The 16,288-nt window shown below is 50.4% G+C and overlaps 1 protein-coding gene and 1 non-coding gene across 10 annotated transcripts; one reads left to right on the forward strand and one right to left on the reverse strand.

Moving 5' to 3' along the window:
• Positions 1 to 2,082: 2,082 nt before the first annotated feature.
• On the forward strand, positions 2,083 to 15,214 carry FAM83A (family with sequence similarity 83 member A). 9 transcript variants are annotated; one of them, XM_013185069.3, is made up of 8 exons: positions 2,462 to 3,152; positions 3,287 to 3,401; positions 4,226 to 4,367; positions 4,468 to 4,498; positions 4,593 to 5,199; positions 8,485 to 8,652; positions 10,233 to 10,357; positions 14,610 to 15,214. In XM_013185069.3, the coding sequence occupies exons 5-8, from the start codon at positions 4,627 to 4,629 to the stop codon at positions 15,154 to 15,156; spliced, it is 1,413 nt and encodes a 470-aa protein (XP_013040523.1). In that variant the 5' UTR covers positions 2,462 to 3,152; positions 3,287 to 3,401; positions 4,226 to 4,367; positions 4,468 to 4,498; positions 4,593 to 4,626; the 3' UTR covers positions 15,157 to 15,214. The 9 variants fall into 9 exon arrangements, with proteins under 9 accessions (XP_066846813.1, XP_066846814.1, XP_013040523.1 ...); XM_013185068.3 differs by having other exon boundaries at positions 4,326 to 4,367; XM_066990712.1 differs by lacking the exon at positions 2,462 to 3,152 and adding an exon at positions 2,083 to 2,434 and having other exon boundaries at positions 4,226 to 4,498.
• TRNAM-CAU (transfer RNA methionine (anticodon CAU)) lies at positions 2,087 to 2,159 on the reverse strand. Its single transcript has one exon. It is a non-coding gene; the product is annotated as a tRNA-Met (tRNA).
• Positions 15,215 to 16,288: the final 1,074 nt, after the last annotated feature.

The raw sequence follows: 16,288 nt of genomic DNA on the forward strand, positions 1-16,288 counted from the left end.
AGACCTGAGACTTAATTTGTTCATTTTCAGCCTGATAGACTGAAAATTCCTTTTAGTTTTCTATGTATCACATTCATTCAAGCTCCAAGATAGGAACACACATTTTCAAAAGCTCCAAAGCAGCAGTGTAATCCAGATGTGATGTTAGTTGAGCGATGCTGGGATACAAAGAGAAATCCCTAAACATCTTGCCTAGGTGTTCTGCTTCCCATGGGGTTTCGATGACACTCTTTGGGGCAGCAGTATCAGAGAGGGGCTCCCTGTGAGTGCCAAGCACACACAGAAGGCAGGCTTGGGCAATACCGCTGAACAGCTCCTCTTCGTCACCTGAGGCAGATGGCAGCCTCCCAATTTCATGTTAAATTCCATGAAGATGTAAATGCCAGAGGTACTTACTTATTAAATTAACATACTCTGTGTCTAGACCCATAGTTGCATTAGCAGGCACCAAAATTCATGGAAAACTCATCAAAGACCCTCAGTAGAGCTCAGGGAAGGTGCAGCAGCATTGCTTTTTGAAGAAACACAGCAAGCAAAGATCTTTGGGATGCACAATGAGTAGATGCAAAAAATGTCTTTTTTGACGACTGCAGTTGTCTTAGACATAACGTGATTATTTCTATATTTAAAAGAGAAAAAAAAAACTTTTTTGGCTAGCACCTTGGGCCATATGTGTACACAGTTATGGTTTGTAAAAAATGTTATAGTTGTGCATTATTGGAACGGGTTGCCCAGGGAGGTGGTGGAGTCACCGTCCCTGGGGGTGTTCAAGGAAAGGTTGGATGTGGGGCTTAGGGACATGGTTTAGTGGGTGACATTGGTGGGGGGGGGATGGTTGGACCAGATGATCTTGGAGGTCTTCTCCAACCTTAATGATTCTGTGATTCTCGTTTATTAGTGGTCAATGGTTCTATGTCCAGGTGGAAGCTGGTGACAAGCAGTGTCCCTCAGGGATCTTTTTTGGGACTGGTCCTTTTCAATATCTTCATCAATGACATAGACGATGGGATTGAGTACACCCTTAGCAAGTTTGCAGATGACACCAAGCTGAGTGGTGCGGTTGATAACAAAAGAATGAAGGGAAGCCATCCAAAGGGATCTGGACAGGCTGGAGAAGTGGGCCCATGTGAACTACATGAGGTTCAACAAGTCCAAGTGCAAGGTGCTGCACGTGGGCTGGGGCAATCCCTGACATGAACACAGACTGAGAGAAGAACTCATAGCAGAGATGAACTTAGGGTTCTGGTGAATGAAAAGCTCGACATGAGCCAGCAGCGTGTGCTTGCGGCCCAGAAGGCCAACTGCGTCCTGGGCTGCATCACCAGAGGGGTGGCCAGCAGGGGAGGGAGGGGATTGTCCCCCTCTGCTCTGCCCCTGTGAGGCCCCACCTGGAGTGCTGCGTCCAGGGCTGGGGCCCCCAGCACCAGAAGGACGTGGGGCTGTTAGAGCGGGTCCAGAGGAGGACCATGAGGAAGATCAGAGGGCTGGAGCGCCTCTCCTATGGAGACAGGCTGAGAGAGATGGGGATGTTCAGCTCTGGGAAGAGAAGGCTCTGGGGTAATTTCATTGCAGCCTTTCAATGCTTAAAGGGGTCATAAAAAAGATGGAGAAAGACTTTTTACTTTGACAGATAATGATAGGACAAGGCAGAATGACTAAAAACTAAAAGAGGGGAGATCTAGATTAGAGATTAGGAGGAAATTCTTCAGAGTACGGTGAGGCACTGGACCAGGAGGCCCAGGGAAGCTGTGGATGCCCCATGAGCCCTGGGATGAGCCCTGTCACGCTTGTGCATGGTTTATAGGTTCACGCCCACTGTGAATCTGCTCGAGCTGCCCCTGGAGGCCGGGGCTGCCGGGGAACCTCCCCTGGCAGCTCCCCGGGGTGCCCTGCCCGCCTGTTTCACTCAAAAACCGCCACCCACAGGCGTTCACCGTCCGTGCGGGGCCCTGGGACAGCTGTGGGGCGACTGCCCCGTGTGAGGCACACCCGGCTCCCCCTGCACGGCCGGTACGAGGCGGGTTTGGTCCCGCGGCGCTTTTTGTTCCGGGGAAACGGGGGAAAAAAAAAAAGTACTATCCGCCTTTGCCCCGTGTGAGGATCGAACTCACGACCTTCAGATTATGAGACTGACGCGCTACCTACTGCGCTAACGAGGCGGCTGGAAGGAACTTCGCCGCTCTGCTATTGGGGGCTGTCCTGGGGAGGCGGAGGGACGGGAGGGGCCGGTCCATGGGGACCCTGTGGGACCCTGCGGTGGCCATAAGGGACCCCGCGGTGACCGAATAAGGGCCTGTGAGGCTTTGTGGTGGCCGTGTGGGGCCTGTTGGTGACAGTCAGGGCCCTTGTGGTAGCCGTGTATGTCACCAGTGTGACCGTGTGGGACCCTGAGGGGACTGTGGGGGGCCCCTAAGTGACCGTGTGGGACCCCGAGGTGACCATGGGGGACCCTGAAGTGACCATGTGGGGCCATAATGTGACCATGGGGGATCCTAATGTGGTTGTGTGGGATCCTGAGGTGATTGTGGGGGACCCCGAGGTGACCGTGTCAGGCCCCATGGTGACTGTGTGAGACCCTGAGGTGACCGTGTGGGACCCTGAGGTGACCGTGTGGGACCCTGAGGTGACTGCCATGGGGCCTCAGCCTGACACTGGGACCCCAGGGTGACAGTGGGGGTTCCCCAGGGTGACAGGAGTGGACCTTGGGGTGACAGGGGGGTCCTTGGACTGCCCACGTGTGTCCCCAAAATGACCATGAGGTGCAGTGATGGTGTGAGCCCTAAGGTGGCCATATGGGACATGGGGGTGACCGTGTAGGACATGGGGGTGACCGTGTGGGACCGCAGGGTGACTGCGCTGGCCTCGGCTGGGGGCAGGACGGCGGGCAGGGCCGGTGACCGCCCTGCTGGGCCCGGCCAGGCCCTGATTGGCGTTGGCAGGGCGCGATCTCGCACGTCACATTAATTAGGAGGCATCGTTTTGAGCATAATTGCGCGGAGCAGGTCACTAGATAATTAATGACTTTTTGCTGCGTCTGACAGCTGCGGGCGGATGTCGGGGGCGGGGGGAGGGCAGGGGACGGTTCCCAAAATCACATCACGAGCTGCGCCGCTCCGGCCACCACCTCCACCACCTCTCCTCTGGCTCCCGAGGTGCGTGTTCCCCCCCCCTCCACGGCTCTGGGTCTAAAATCTGAACCATTTCGTGCTCCTCTCTGTTTTAATATGTATGCTTGTGGCACGCTAGCATATAATTACTTTCTTTTATTTTTTTTTTTTTCCATAAGGCATCTGACACAGACTCTGGGGACACAGACACAGAATCTGGGAATCTACCCTGGAAAAAACAGGTCTGTGCTCCTCTGAAGAGCCCTGAAGACGCCCGTGCTCCTGAGCGTGTTGGTAAGAGTGACAGGAGTCCTTCCCAGCTCAGACGTGCCCTTAGCAGCCCAGGAGAGACCAGGCTGCTGCATCTGCTCCACCCTGCTCTGCCTATGGCCACCTCCGGAGCCATGGCACGTTGGTGCACGGATGCAGCGTGGAGCAGAGCTATGCAGCCCGATGGTAAACCCTACCTGCGTGATAAAAGTGTGTCACACGTGCCTCTGCGTAAAAGCATGCACACAAGTATTTATGGAATACCTCAGGCACGGTGCCTTCACACCCTGCCTCACCTCACCCCCGTGCAGTCATACCAGTCGGCCTGGCTCCCAGAGGCACTGCGCCTCTCACCCCGCTGCGAACCTGCGCCTCCGTCCTGCTAATGACACAGCAGCCGGGCTGCCACGGTGACAACGTGACTCCAGAAGCTGCTGCCTTTAAAAAAAAAAAAAAAAAAAAAAAAAAAAGGAAAGGAAACCAAACAAACAGCACTAAATGTGCACAATCAAATGATGAGTGTTTGTATTGCTGATGCTTTGAGGCCAGCTCACAACCCTCCCTCCACATAATGCTCAGGATGTTTGGGAAGGGGTATTTTTCTTTTAATAGGGCAGCGTAGTCACAAAGCTTTAAAGAAATAAATGAGTGAATCGTCTATGGTAATAGCAACATACTGTGAACGGGGCACAGTGACGAATTTCAAGTTTATTTTTAAGCCTGCCTGGCAGCATGTAGGTACAGACAAGAGTCTGTGACCCTTTCTGCTGTTCCAAAGTTACGGACATGGCTGATGTCTTTGTCCCAGTTAAACACCAGACTTGTTTTTGCTCCATAACAAATGCTAGGGGAAGAGAGAGAAGCCTCAAGGTGTTTTGAAGATTGTGCAACAATCCTCGGGAGCCTACCTGCTTTTGCTTGAATACTTTCCTCACTCGCATTTCACAGGATGCGACAAGAAGGGAAATACAGCCAAATCGGACAGCTCTGGTAATTGGACTTGAATCCTCCGTATGCCCTTGGGGTGAGGTGGGTGCCTCTCAGATAAGCGATCTAATCAGCTTTGTACTTGTGTCCCATCTGGAAACAGATTGTTGCTGAAGTACACCGCCACCTGAGAAGTAAGCTTCTTTTTTTTTGAAGATAATTGTACCAACAAAATCAGGGAGTGTGAATTCGCCTGAGGTAATAAGATCTCTTTATTTTTATTCACAGTTAATTCATTCAGCTGAGGTGATTTTACGCCAGAATGCAGTCTCCAAACCCGAAGGACGATTACGTTCCCTGCGCCGCGCATATGCACTGTGCCTACCCCGCAGATCGGCTGCTGAGACAACGAACCATGAGCCACTCCAGACATATGGGCAAGATAAAAAAGAGGCTGGAGGACATCAAGAACCAGTCCCTTAAGTCGACGAAAGCAGATTTCAGCCACAACGAAAGCATAAGGCTGGCCACCGACGCCTTCCTGGACGGGGGGACAGACTCGTATCTCCAAACGCTGAGCAAAGAAGGCGAGGTGGATTTCCTCTCCTCGGTGGAAGCTCGGTACATCAAGGAGAACGCCAGGGAGTCGTATTACGCGCAGGAATCCCCCGCGGACGGGGCGGCCGCGCCAAGGCAGACCGATGCCGGCTCTCTCCCGTCGGGGACCTACTTCCCAACCATTTCTGACAGCAGCGAGCCAGCCCTCCTGCACACATGGATTACGGCAGAGAAGCCCTATTTAAAGGAAAAGTCCACGGCCACGGTGTATTTCCAAACGGAGAAGAACAGCAACATCAGAGACATCATACGCCGGTACATCAACAAGACCACGCAGGTACGGAGAGCAAATTCATGTTCCCTCTGCACTTCTCTGTCCTCCTGCTCTTAAAAAGACCAGGTGAAGGCGGTGTTTGATCAGAGCCAGCCTGGTGCGTTACCTTGTAGCTTTGCTCTAGCCAGAGCCCATTAATGTCCAAACGCAGTGCTTTGTGTGTACTCACACCAGCACCCTTCACTTCGGTGACTTAAAAAACAAACAAAGAAAGGAAAAAAGTTCTCCCTGTTCTTTTAAACTCCAGAGCACGCTCTGTGAAGGGCGGGTGGGCTCCGTTCCTTCTCGTGCATCAGTTGCTCAGCTCGGAGCAGCCACGGCGGAGCGAGCCGTGACCCCGGCAGCGTGCCGCAGCCGGCCCAGCTGGGGAGCTGCTCCTCTGGGGTGCGCGGCCGTGGCCACCCCTGGGCTCTCCCTGCCACCGGCCTGTGGTGCAGGCTGGCCCTCTTCAAAGGCACCATTTCACCCGCAGCGAGGAGTCAGCCAAAGGCAGCTCTGAGCTAGAAGCGATCGTTTTGGAGGATTGGTGGGAGACGTGGGCGAAGGGGAGCGCTGGGAGGAGGGCAGGTGCGTGCCAGGTGTCCCCGAAGGAGTGGAATTGTTCAGAAAAAGGCTTCTCATCCCTGACGGGTTGTCAGTGTCACTGAACCGTGACGTGGGCTCCATACAGAGCCACCACAGCCTAGCTCGGCGTGTGGGACAGGTGTGGAGCATGCCTCGGATAGCAGACAAGTTATGGGGGGGCGTGGAGAGGTGCCCGTCACCAGGCAGGCAGCCCACCGGCTGGGAAGCCAGCAGATGAACAGCTGACGGGGGCAGAAAGCTCTTCCGATGCGTGTTCTAGCGGAGTGGTGACAGCTCGGGCTCTTTTCTTGGTAAAAAAGTGCCTGACCTTTCAGGACCCTGCTAATCACCATCAGGGAGCTTTGCCCTTGCGTAAACTTGCGACTCCATCGGCAGCGTCACAGACGAATGGTCAGAAGCAAAACCCTTGCGGCTGCTGTGTCAGAAGGGAAATTTGGGGGGGTCCCAAGACTTCAGTGGCAACGATGAAGTCCCCAAAGACTTCTTAAGGCTCAGAGCAGTGGGCACACCTGATGCAGCAGGGAATTTGCTTGAATTTTGCTCTGTAGGGGAAAGTACTTGCTACACCCTCCGCTTTAGGTGAGGGGCGAGAGGCCCTGGGTGAGAGCTAGGAACGGAGTGGCATTTTGGGGGAAATAGCGCACATTTCTGATTTCTTGGAAACCGTGGCTCTAGGTGTTATGATCACACCCCTACCGCTTTTAGCTCTGCTAAACAAACTCTTGTTGTGTAATTCCTTTCCAAAAACTTTAACCTCAAATTTCTCCTGGTTGGAGAGGCGCAAGACGGCAGCCACATGGAAAGAGGGGTGTGTGTGTGGTGCCTGCTCGCCGGCACAGGCTGCGGAGCCCTCTAGAGTCAGGGACTTTGCTGTGGCAGCGTCCTGCAAGGGCAGGAGCTGGGACTGATAGCGCTGAATGCAGCAGCCTGGGGGAAGAATGCCCGCTGGCAATTTCTCTTCGAGAGGCTACAGGTGCTCAGCGCGTCAGGAGAATCGCAGATCAGTCATTTTAAGCTGACAACGTCGGAAGGGTGCAGTAACAGCAGCAACACCTCTGGCATAGGAAGATAAGCATCAGCCAACGTATCAATCCAGTCCAATTTGCCATCTCGAGAGGAGAAAACTCACAGGGGAAAAGTGGGAAATGCAGTGCAAGCTCACATGACCTTCCTAGCCACCTCGCTTACGTTACAGGAGGGTACCGGAGTAACACGTGGTGACAGGATCAGTTTGGCACCTGCTTTTTGAGTAGTTCTTCAGTGACCGGATTCATTAGTATCTGATAAGGGCACGTGCTGGATACTTGGTGCTTAATGTGGCCGTCAGCAACATAAAAAAATGGAATAAGGAATATGTTTGTGGATGACACCAAAGTGCAAGGGGTTGGGGAGCAGGGAGAACTGCGACCCTAACATGTTTGTGAGGCACAAATCCCGAAGCGAAAGGCAGAAGCACTGAGTACTGCAAGTAAAAGCCACACGCAGAAACACGGCTCGGGAAGGAGTGGTGAAAAAGCAGGAGGCGGTCAGGAGCTCCGGTGAGGCTGAATGGGAAGCAGCAGAACTGTGCTCCTTAAAAAGGCAACCTCGGCCGGAGGTGCGTTACCAGTAAGCGTGGACGTAAGCTGTTGGACGTAATTGGCCATAATTGGGCAATTACCCAGCACTGGCAGGGCCTTTTCTGAAGCGCCGTGCCTTGGCAGCAGGGTGAAGGTGTGGGATCCTCGCCCGCTCCACAAGTACCGCGGCTTGTCGGGACAGGATGCGGGCACGCAGGACGTGCCGGGCCCTGTAGGATTTCCTTGGGGGCGGGGAGGGAAGGGAAGCTCCCTGGCAGGCGTGGGCACAGGCTTCGAGTAGGATTCGGGGAAAGCTGAACGAAATTAGGAGGACGGAACTGCAGAAATACTGTAAGGTTTGTTTTTGCCGGTTGAACACGGCGTCCTGTGAGTGCAAGTACCACGAGCAGGAGCGTGGAAGTGGTTTTATAGCACATTTAATGCTCCTTCGACCCACGCCGTCAGGGCTGTGAGTTTAAGGAGCTGTAGGGTCTTGCTGCCCAGTCCGTGCCGCTCTGAGGCTTTCATACCCTATCCCGCCGTTTGTGCGCTGGGAGGCACAGATGTGTGCTTAAATTGGAACAATTAGCTCATAAACCATGGAAGTCGGATGTAAAAATTAAAAAATATGGAACTGCTGCAGTCAGTGGCCCCACCACCAAGAGCAGAGTGCAGGTTTAGGAGCAGGACCGTTCTGCGGGTAGGCTGGAACAGAGAAAGCGTCACTCGGTGATTCCTGCTAAACGCACACGGCTCAGGAAAGCCGGTCGGCCACTTGGCTAGGGCTGCGGCCTCTTGTTTTAGCTCTGTCCTTATTACTCTCTGATCAGTGCTTCAATATACTTCCTAGTGCTGAAATCTCGCCTACAGTTTCCTGGGTCACATTCTGGTTTATGTTTAAAAGAACCGTCGCACGTTATGTTGGATTTATAAGAGCAATAAAGCAATGAAGCGATGTCTCTCCTTGATTCATTCATTCAGGGGGATAAAAACAGAAGAAATATCCCCACGTACCTCCTAAGGTTTGCGTTTGTTAGAACTTCTTAAAAACAAATAAAAACCCCACTACCTTTCAGTGACCTCCCGGGCAACCTTAACGTATGTAAATTTACTCTGCTAATGCCCCTGCTTTTTCTTCCCCTAGGTGCTCGCTATCGTGATGGACGTGTTCACAGACACTGAGATTCTCTGTGACCTCCTGGAGGCAGCTAACAAGCGCATGGTCTTCGTCTACCTGCTGCTCGATCACGGCAACCTAAACCTCTTCTCTGAGATGTGCGACAAACTGCAAATCGCTGAGGATCTCTTCAAGGTACCGCGGCTCTCGGCTTCATCTCACGTTAGGCATTTTGGGTTAGAAGCACGGTTACACTGGGGTCATTCCACTTTGTAATTAAAACAGACAAAGAGAATTCAGAGCTAGCGTTATCTTACCTAGTTTCTTACCTCCGAGGATGCCTACAGTTTTCCATGGATTTTACAGGAAGTTGAGGCATTTCCACTAGACGAAGCCCCCTAACAGAGGGAGGTGACAAAAGCATTACAGCTGATTCTGTTTAATGCCTGCAGCAGCCCCAGACAGCAGGGAGCACGAGCTGCACACAACCCCCTGTGCTCGGCAATGCCTGGGCGGCCAGAGGGACTGAACGGGGCGGTTTCAGTGGGGCTGGGAGGGGTTAGGTCTGCCGGCATCGCCTCGCTCCTTCCCCTGCTGCTCTTGATCCCCAGCCTCAGCGTTTCAGCTCGGTTCTGTGGGTGTTTATATGAAACACAATAAAACGATGCTGTTAAGGCTTCGCTTTAAAGGTGATGATGCCTCACGTTGAGCTGGCTGTTAGCATAGTCCAACTTCGTCTCTGCCGGAGGAAACTGACCTTAGAAATAACCTCCTAGGAGCCCTCCCAGGTGTTGCTGGAGGTGCTGCAGGGCACCTGTGACATCTTCGCGGGGATGGCTGATACCGCAGAGACTGCGGCCTTCCGCAGCAGCAGCTGGAGGGCAGGCAGGAGGCCTGAGGGCATCCTAACTGCAGCAGACACCTGTGTTTCAGCAGCTGAATTCTACACCAAACACATCAGGAAGCCGAAATTAATAAAACATTCTCATTGCGGTGTCTGTACGTCTGTAAACCCCCACTCCTTAGCTGTTTGTTGCATGTATGCTGCTCCCACTCACAGGTTTTCAAAAATGAGCTGCACCCTTGGTGCCACTCATTTACCGAGGCCTTAATTCTGCGTAGCGTGCACGGAGACAGTGGTGTCAGGTCTGGGTACCTGACGTGGCTTTAATTGAGCTTGCTGAGGTGCAAGGAGCTGCTGAGCTGTGACAGCTCAGAAGCATATCACGGCCAAATGGACCTTTTCCTCCATTCACACGTGTAGTCACACCTGATACTGCATTGACAGCTCATCGGGGCCTCACCAGCAGCGCAGTGTGCATGTCCTTGCAGGCCCGGGTGGATTAGAAAAAGCAGAGGTTTTGCCCTGCTGTGTTGTGCCATAGACAGCGTGAAACGATGGGGAATCGCGTGTCGCTGGGATGTCAGTGGAGGTAACAGACTGCTCGGAGTGAAGGACGCATCTCTGGTACTCATTTCATGACGGGTAGCATCTGTTCTTGTACAATGCAGCTGCTCCTGTGCAAGTTTCCATGCAGGTTTATGTCCCCATTGAAAAAAAATAGCCCTCTATGTAGTCAGAAAGCTTGGCTGGGCTTCCACTGTCCCCAAACCTTCAAATATAACGTTAAAATCCATAAAGAAATCGTAACAGAAATGACGGAAGTGCTAAAGGCAACAGGGGAAAAGGGCTCTTTCCTTCTGACTTTTAATTTTAAAAGAAGACAAAACATGTAATTCACTCTGTTCATATAACTTTTCTTTTTCTTTACTAGAATATCTCAGTCCGCAGTGTTACTGGAGAGGTTTACTGTGCCAAATCAGGCAGGAAATTTTCAGGACAAATACAAGAAAAATTTCTTATCTCTGACTGGAGATACGTGCTCTCTGGATCTTACAGGTGAGATAAGCCATTGCAGTTCATATCTAGGTGCCCTTTTATTAATATTACTTCACAAAAAAGTGCCGTGGAAAGTTTGGTATAGGTGAACAAGTTTTTTTGAACAAAAAATACCTTCTGCTTGCATATACGTGCCGTTTTTCAGTAATCCAAATCGCTTGCTTAAAAGCCCGTGTTACTTCTTTACGGAGTGTGGTATTTAACTTAAACGTTCCGAAACTAATTAAAACAACTTTGCCAGTGCAGCCCTGGAGCAGAACGAGAGATGTGTGTGTCTTAGTATTACGCTTTCCTTGTTGTTTGGGTCCTCAGATGCTGTGATCATGAGACATGATACGTTTCCATCCCTTGGGATCCCTTAATGTAGCTCAGCTTATCTGAGGATTTGTTCTCTATTTGACAAGTTCAGTGATTAAAGGGAAAGCAGAAATACTTCAGGGACTTACTCTTTTGTCTTGTGTTTCCCTAACAGATAGGAAGTGCGTATCTAGGTGGCTGTTGTACTTTATTTTTTTTTTATAAGCTGCATCTGCAACTCTCCACTTTTGTGCTGCTGTAATTATTTCAGGTACAGGACGTAGCATCTCAACAATTGGCTTTTAATTAAGAGCCGAGATCCTCAGGTCAGGGAATTTCATGAGACTGTGAGCTTGCATCAAATAAATAAAGTTCCTAAGCCTCATGGCTACGTAGGTAAGCTTCACAAATGACTGAAGCGTATCCTAGAAACTCAGATACAAAAAGACAAGAGAAAAAAATTACAGATGTGATTAAATAATTAAAAGGAGGAGATTGTTTTTCTTAATCCAGGTTTATGATTTGGAGGCTTAAATGCTTCTAGTCTGATAAAACTGTGCCACCAGGAAGATTATGCAACTGTAATAACAAAGGTAAACGTGAGTATGCGGGGCTGGGGAAGGCTGTAAGAATGCAGCTGTCTACTGACACAGGCACCCACTTTTTCACTGTTTCCAAACGAACCATCAGACAAAAACGAGTGAACACACTGTTGTTTTTTTCATTGGCCACTATGGTTTTATTGTTCTTTCAGTTTTCTTTTAATCCCTCACCAAAGACATTTGGAAATGCAACAGCAGATTCATAGAGAGAGCAGTAGATGTGCGGGAGAGGAGAGACAGAACAAGACAGATTTTCTTTAGCCAAGAAGCTTCCTTTTGGCTTCTTTTTTCAATCCTAAAAACAAAAACAAACAAACAACAACAACAAAACCTCAAAGTCCTGTGCAAGACTGCGCATGACTGCTGTCATTCTCTACTGCCGTTGCATTATCTTTTAAATCCAAGAGCCTTGTCAAACTACCTAATCCCCTATCCAGCAAGCAAGCAGAGAGGGTGGTGAGGGGCAAATCTATACGCTATTTAACTTCAGCGTGCTCAGCACCAGTTTGGAGATTCATACGGGCTGTACCTGGCGATCAGTGCATGGCATTTCCATAGGCTTGCTAGCTCTCCCTTTATTCATCTGAAAACTTTCTATTATTGCCAAATCTTACTCACCAACCTCTGCAGGTGTAAACAGAATGATGTTAAGAGAGTAAAACACACTTTTTTGCAGCGTATTTGCTGGAAATCAAGTTTAAATAAATCCTAAAACTGATGCAAAGGATCTTAAAACTAATACAACAATATATTTCACCTTAGTGCTGTGCTCTGCACGACTTTATAACAGCAATGATGGGAGCAGGCTGAGGAAATAAAGTAGCCCTTTGGTACTTAGTGCTCTAAGAGCGACCACAGCTTGCTGTTTCCAGCCAAAGTGTCTGGGAACAAAATATGTTAGCCTAATAGACAACAAAGAGGGCTGAATTTGGTAATTAGTTAGAGGCAAAGGAACCACCATGGAGCCTGTGGGATCTCCTGCTCTGGCATGGTTTTTAAAAACCCATTTGAAAAGCCATTCCTTTGGTCAGTGTGGATGTGCTTGGCTCTGCCACACATGACAGGCTGGAGTGGAGAAGCTCCTGAAGAAGCAGCAGCTCCAGCCGTGTGTCTGCGTGAGTGCAGGCATCAATAAATGTTTTAAGATTTAGTTTTTGTCTCGATCCTTATTGCCTGTTTCTATGGTGTTGGGTTAGAATGAAATATTTCTTTTTGCTGCCTCTGGCTTAGTCTAGCCCATCCCATTAAAGCTATGCTAGCTCTTTGTATTTTTTATTTGAATGAAATTTCAAGTTAGCATATGAACTCAGTGCTCCCAAAGGAGGCAAAATGAGAGCCCCAGAAGCTGGCCCTCTCTCCTCAGGCAGAGAGCTCCAGGGCTGGAAGCAGCGCACATCCACAAACATTCGTCTCAAATCACACGGGTTTCACCTTCTTGTTTTACTGCTGACCCTCTCGCCACCAGTCTGTAGAGAATCTTTGGGTTATTGAAGGACCTGGCTTTCGCTGCTTACAAGTGTTACAGCTAAGATCAGTGAGCCACAAACAAGGATCTGTCCGTCAGGCACTCCAGGAAGTCATATTTGGGAGCGAATTGTCAAAATCAGCCCCAACAGCTTTCTCCTCTGAGGTGGTTACTTTCTAAAAGCCATTTATAATGGATTTTTCTTTCTCTGTAAACTTTCATGTAGAAATTAAATATACCTATAGCACAAAATATACACCTGTCGCTCCATGCCTCAGCCCCTACATGAGTTTGTGACTTCAGTGTAGATATCTGAGACTAACTGCTTGTATTTTCATATTCTTTCCAGGTTCATAGCCTCCTTCACGGTTAGATAAAGGGCATGCAAAGGTTCGGAGAGCACTTTTTAGCGAGTGAAGGCAATGCCCTGCTAGCACAGCAGATGTTACCAAACCGGGGGGAGTTCGCTTGCTGCGCAGTTTATCTCAGCTCCTGAGGTTCTGTCAAAATTTCGAATGATTTGCATGAGGTGGAGGAGAAGTACCCGTGGTTTAGTAACTTACTGAATATTTTCATGTCCGGTCATAAATGTACAGGTGCCCAGTGGCACTGAGCAGGGATTACTTCACTCCTCCTCTTGCTCCTGAATCAACAGTACAGGAACAACGCATGCCAAAACCTAGCCCTCGTTAAGAACACCTTGAACTGGCGAGTACAAATTGTGTCTTTATTCTGTTAGCATCAGCTGAGGCTCTCAGTCCCTCCGAGTTTCACAGAGTTCTGTCAGTTTTGACAAGACCGGGATTGAAAGTGCACACACCTACAGCCAAGTCTGGCCGCTGGCAACCCTCGTGCAAATCCAGCGTAGCTAATAAGGTCCTGGAGGAATAACCGGGACAGACTTTTGCCAACACTGAATAACCTCAAGTTCAAACCCAATGCTGGGCCGTAACCTCTGCTGCCCAGCTCGAGCCCCAGTCAGCTCGGGGAGTAATTACATCTCATGCTCTCAGCTGCGCTCGTGTTACTGATGCTGCTGCTGCCCACACAGGGCAGCCTGCACAGCACAGTCGAGCTGGCTTGCGGCTTTGTAAAAGAGCACAAATTTACGTTTGCCAAGTGGATTAGGGTAGTACATAAAAGAAAAATCATTTAGAAGCCACGAAGTGTTCCAAGGTGTGCCTCCGGTCTACAGGAATAAAAACTGTTGCGGTACTTCTCCCTTACTTTACAGCAAAGTAGATTTTTTTAATTTTTGTAAAGGCTGTAGAAAATATTGCTAATTTCATTCGCTCTGTTGTGAAGAAAGTGAGCTTTTGCCCAACACCAGGTGAGGTTTGTTTGGGGGGGGGGGAGGCGACAGGGAGGTTGCGTTTTTATGTGCTTCTCTTGACCAGTGCAGACAGAGGCACAGCAAAAGGAAAGCCGACAAAGGATGGTTATTTTTCACCAGTCTTTCTAATGCCAGTTTGGAGCGGGTGAGATCTACAACCTGGCGTGGCGTTCTGCAGGGGAGATACAGCTGCTGTATCTGCAGACGAGACGTGGCAGGGCATGAATTTAAGCACTGAGGGACACCGAAACCAGGGGTCTGAGCTCCTTCCCACGAACAGCCACCCAGAGGCAGGCTCCTGAAGGACTTGGCACTTAGTCCTGCCATGGACGTGGCTGATGGTTTCCACCACTCCCTTCAGGAGCTTATATAACTTCACAAGGGTTCTTGAGGGTTTTAGCGGCAGCTGCAATAACAAAGCTCGATCCAAGCCAAAGAGAGAGGCGCTGATGTGAACTGACCCGAAAGTCAACCGGGACACCTCCGTCCCGTGTTGGATCTCCCGTTCCAACCGGCTGACGTTAACGCTAACCCTCGCCTTGTCTCTCCCTCCAGCTTCACGTGGTTGTGCGGCCAGGTTCACCGCAATCTCCTCTCCAAGTTTACCGGGCAAGTTGTGGAGCTTTTTGACGAGGAGTTCCGACACCTTTACGCGCTGTCCAAACCTGTCAGGGGCCCGAAGTCTCCGCCACGCACCATGCCCTTCTTCTTCCGCACCACCTGGGCTCCCCAGCGCAGCCTCCCCGACAGCAACGAGGGCAGCGCCAACACTCTCTCAGACCCCCTGAGCAGCCTCTCAGCCGGCAGCACCCACCAGAACAAGCAAACCCCAAGAACTCTCATATTCAGCAGCAACCTGGCCCCGCAGTCACCGCTGCATAGAGTTAATTCTTTCCACAGCTTTGTCTCGTTCACGCCCCCCCCAGCCCAGCCGGCCCTCCAGCCTAACTACTACCAGCCGCACTACGCGGCCGATAGCTCGGCGGTTCTCTACAACAACATGAACATTTACCGGCCTGTAAGAGTTAGACAAGAGGAACCAAACAGGACGGGCTTAAATTCACCCTGGCGATGCCTCCACAAAGGTAACCTGTTTGCATAATAACCACCCGGCCTTGAATTGCAAGCAGACGTAGCGAGGACCTGTTTAGCAATCGCTTGTACACTGATGAACGTAGAAATTCTGCCTAATACAAAATGAGGATGATTTCGAGCCGCTTGTTTTGTTTCGGTGCTTGTGGATGCTTCGTTTCCCTAATTAAAAAGCCAAGCCTGGCAGCACGTAAACGTTGGACGCCTCACGGTCCCAGTAAGGGCACATCTAAACAGCGCTGCTCGCGGTGCAGCGCCGCTGCCGCCAGCCACGTGCCCCCGGTGACCGGTTGGTGTTTCAGGAGGTTTCCGTGTGGCCAGGCACCTGTACACGGGGTAAGGTGCAGGTTCTCCCCGGGCTTTTTATGCACTTGCATAAGGAACTAATTCGGGAGACCGAAGGCTGCTATTTACGTGCCAGACTGACACGATGCTGTCATCACAGCTTAGTCTTGATTTAGGAGGACTCCTTTAGGGCTGGCAGGGAAGCACAGTTTCCACCTTCGCACTGTCTCGGAGCTGTCTGCTTGAGGTGCGCAGCGAGGAAATCTGCTTGCAGGGTTTCTAGGAACAGGCCTGCTAACCGCGAAGTGGACCGAGACCAAAAGCTCGGGGTGCAGAGGGCATCTCACAGCCACCCTGTGCTTCCTTTCCCTCATTAGCAACGTGGGTGCATTCCAGCACGCTTTGTTAGAAACCTCCAGTCCCACCAGCTCAGAGCAGTTTTCCTCGTTGCAGAGCAGCTGCGTGGATTCAGACTGGAAATTGAAGCCAAGTAAGGAAGCAAAGTCCTGTTAGTAACAGCCTCCAAGTACCGAGTTCCAATTCACTTAGCAGTGCGTGGATCTTGGAAATCCTCTCAGCGGTCACTTGACTGAACATTAACTTAGAGATTATGATACTTTTTTTACAGAACTCTTCAAGGTTTCTAATTTTTAAAGAGAAACTGGGTATCAGCAATTTCCATTGAATAAAAGGAAGCTACAGAGATTCAGTACCTTGAACCGTAGCACCCACAAAGCTGAGAAACTTTTGGCCAAATAATTCATGAAAACGAAGGAAGCTTCTGTAAGTGAAAGCAAAAAATAGTACAAAAACTCATGAAATATGGACTTCCATCGAAGTCCTGAAGTTACTAGACA

Source organism: Anser cygnoides, chromosome 2 (assembly GCF_040182565.1).
Source record: "Anser cygnoides isolate HZ-2024a breed goose chromosome 2, Taihu_goose_T2T_genome, whole genome shotgun sequence".
Taxonomy (NCBI): Eukaryota; Metazoa; Chordata; class Aves; order Anseriformes; family Anatidae; genus Anser; species Anser cygnoides.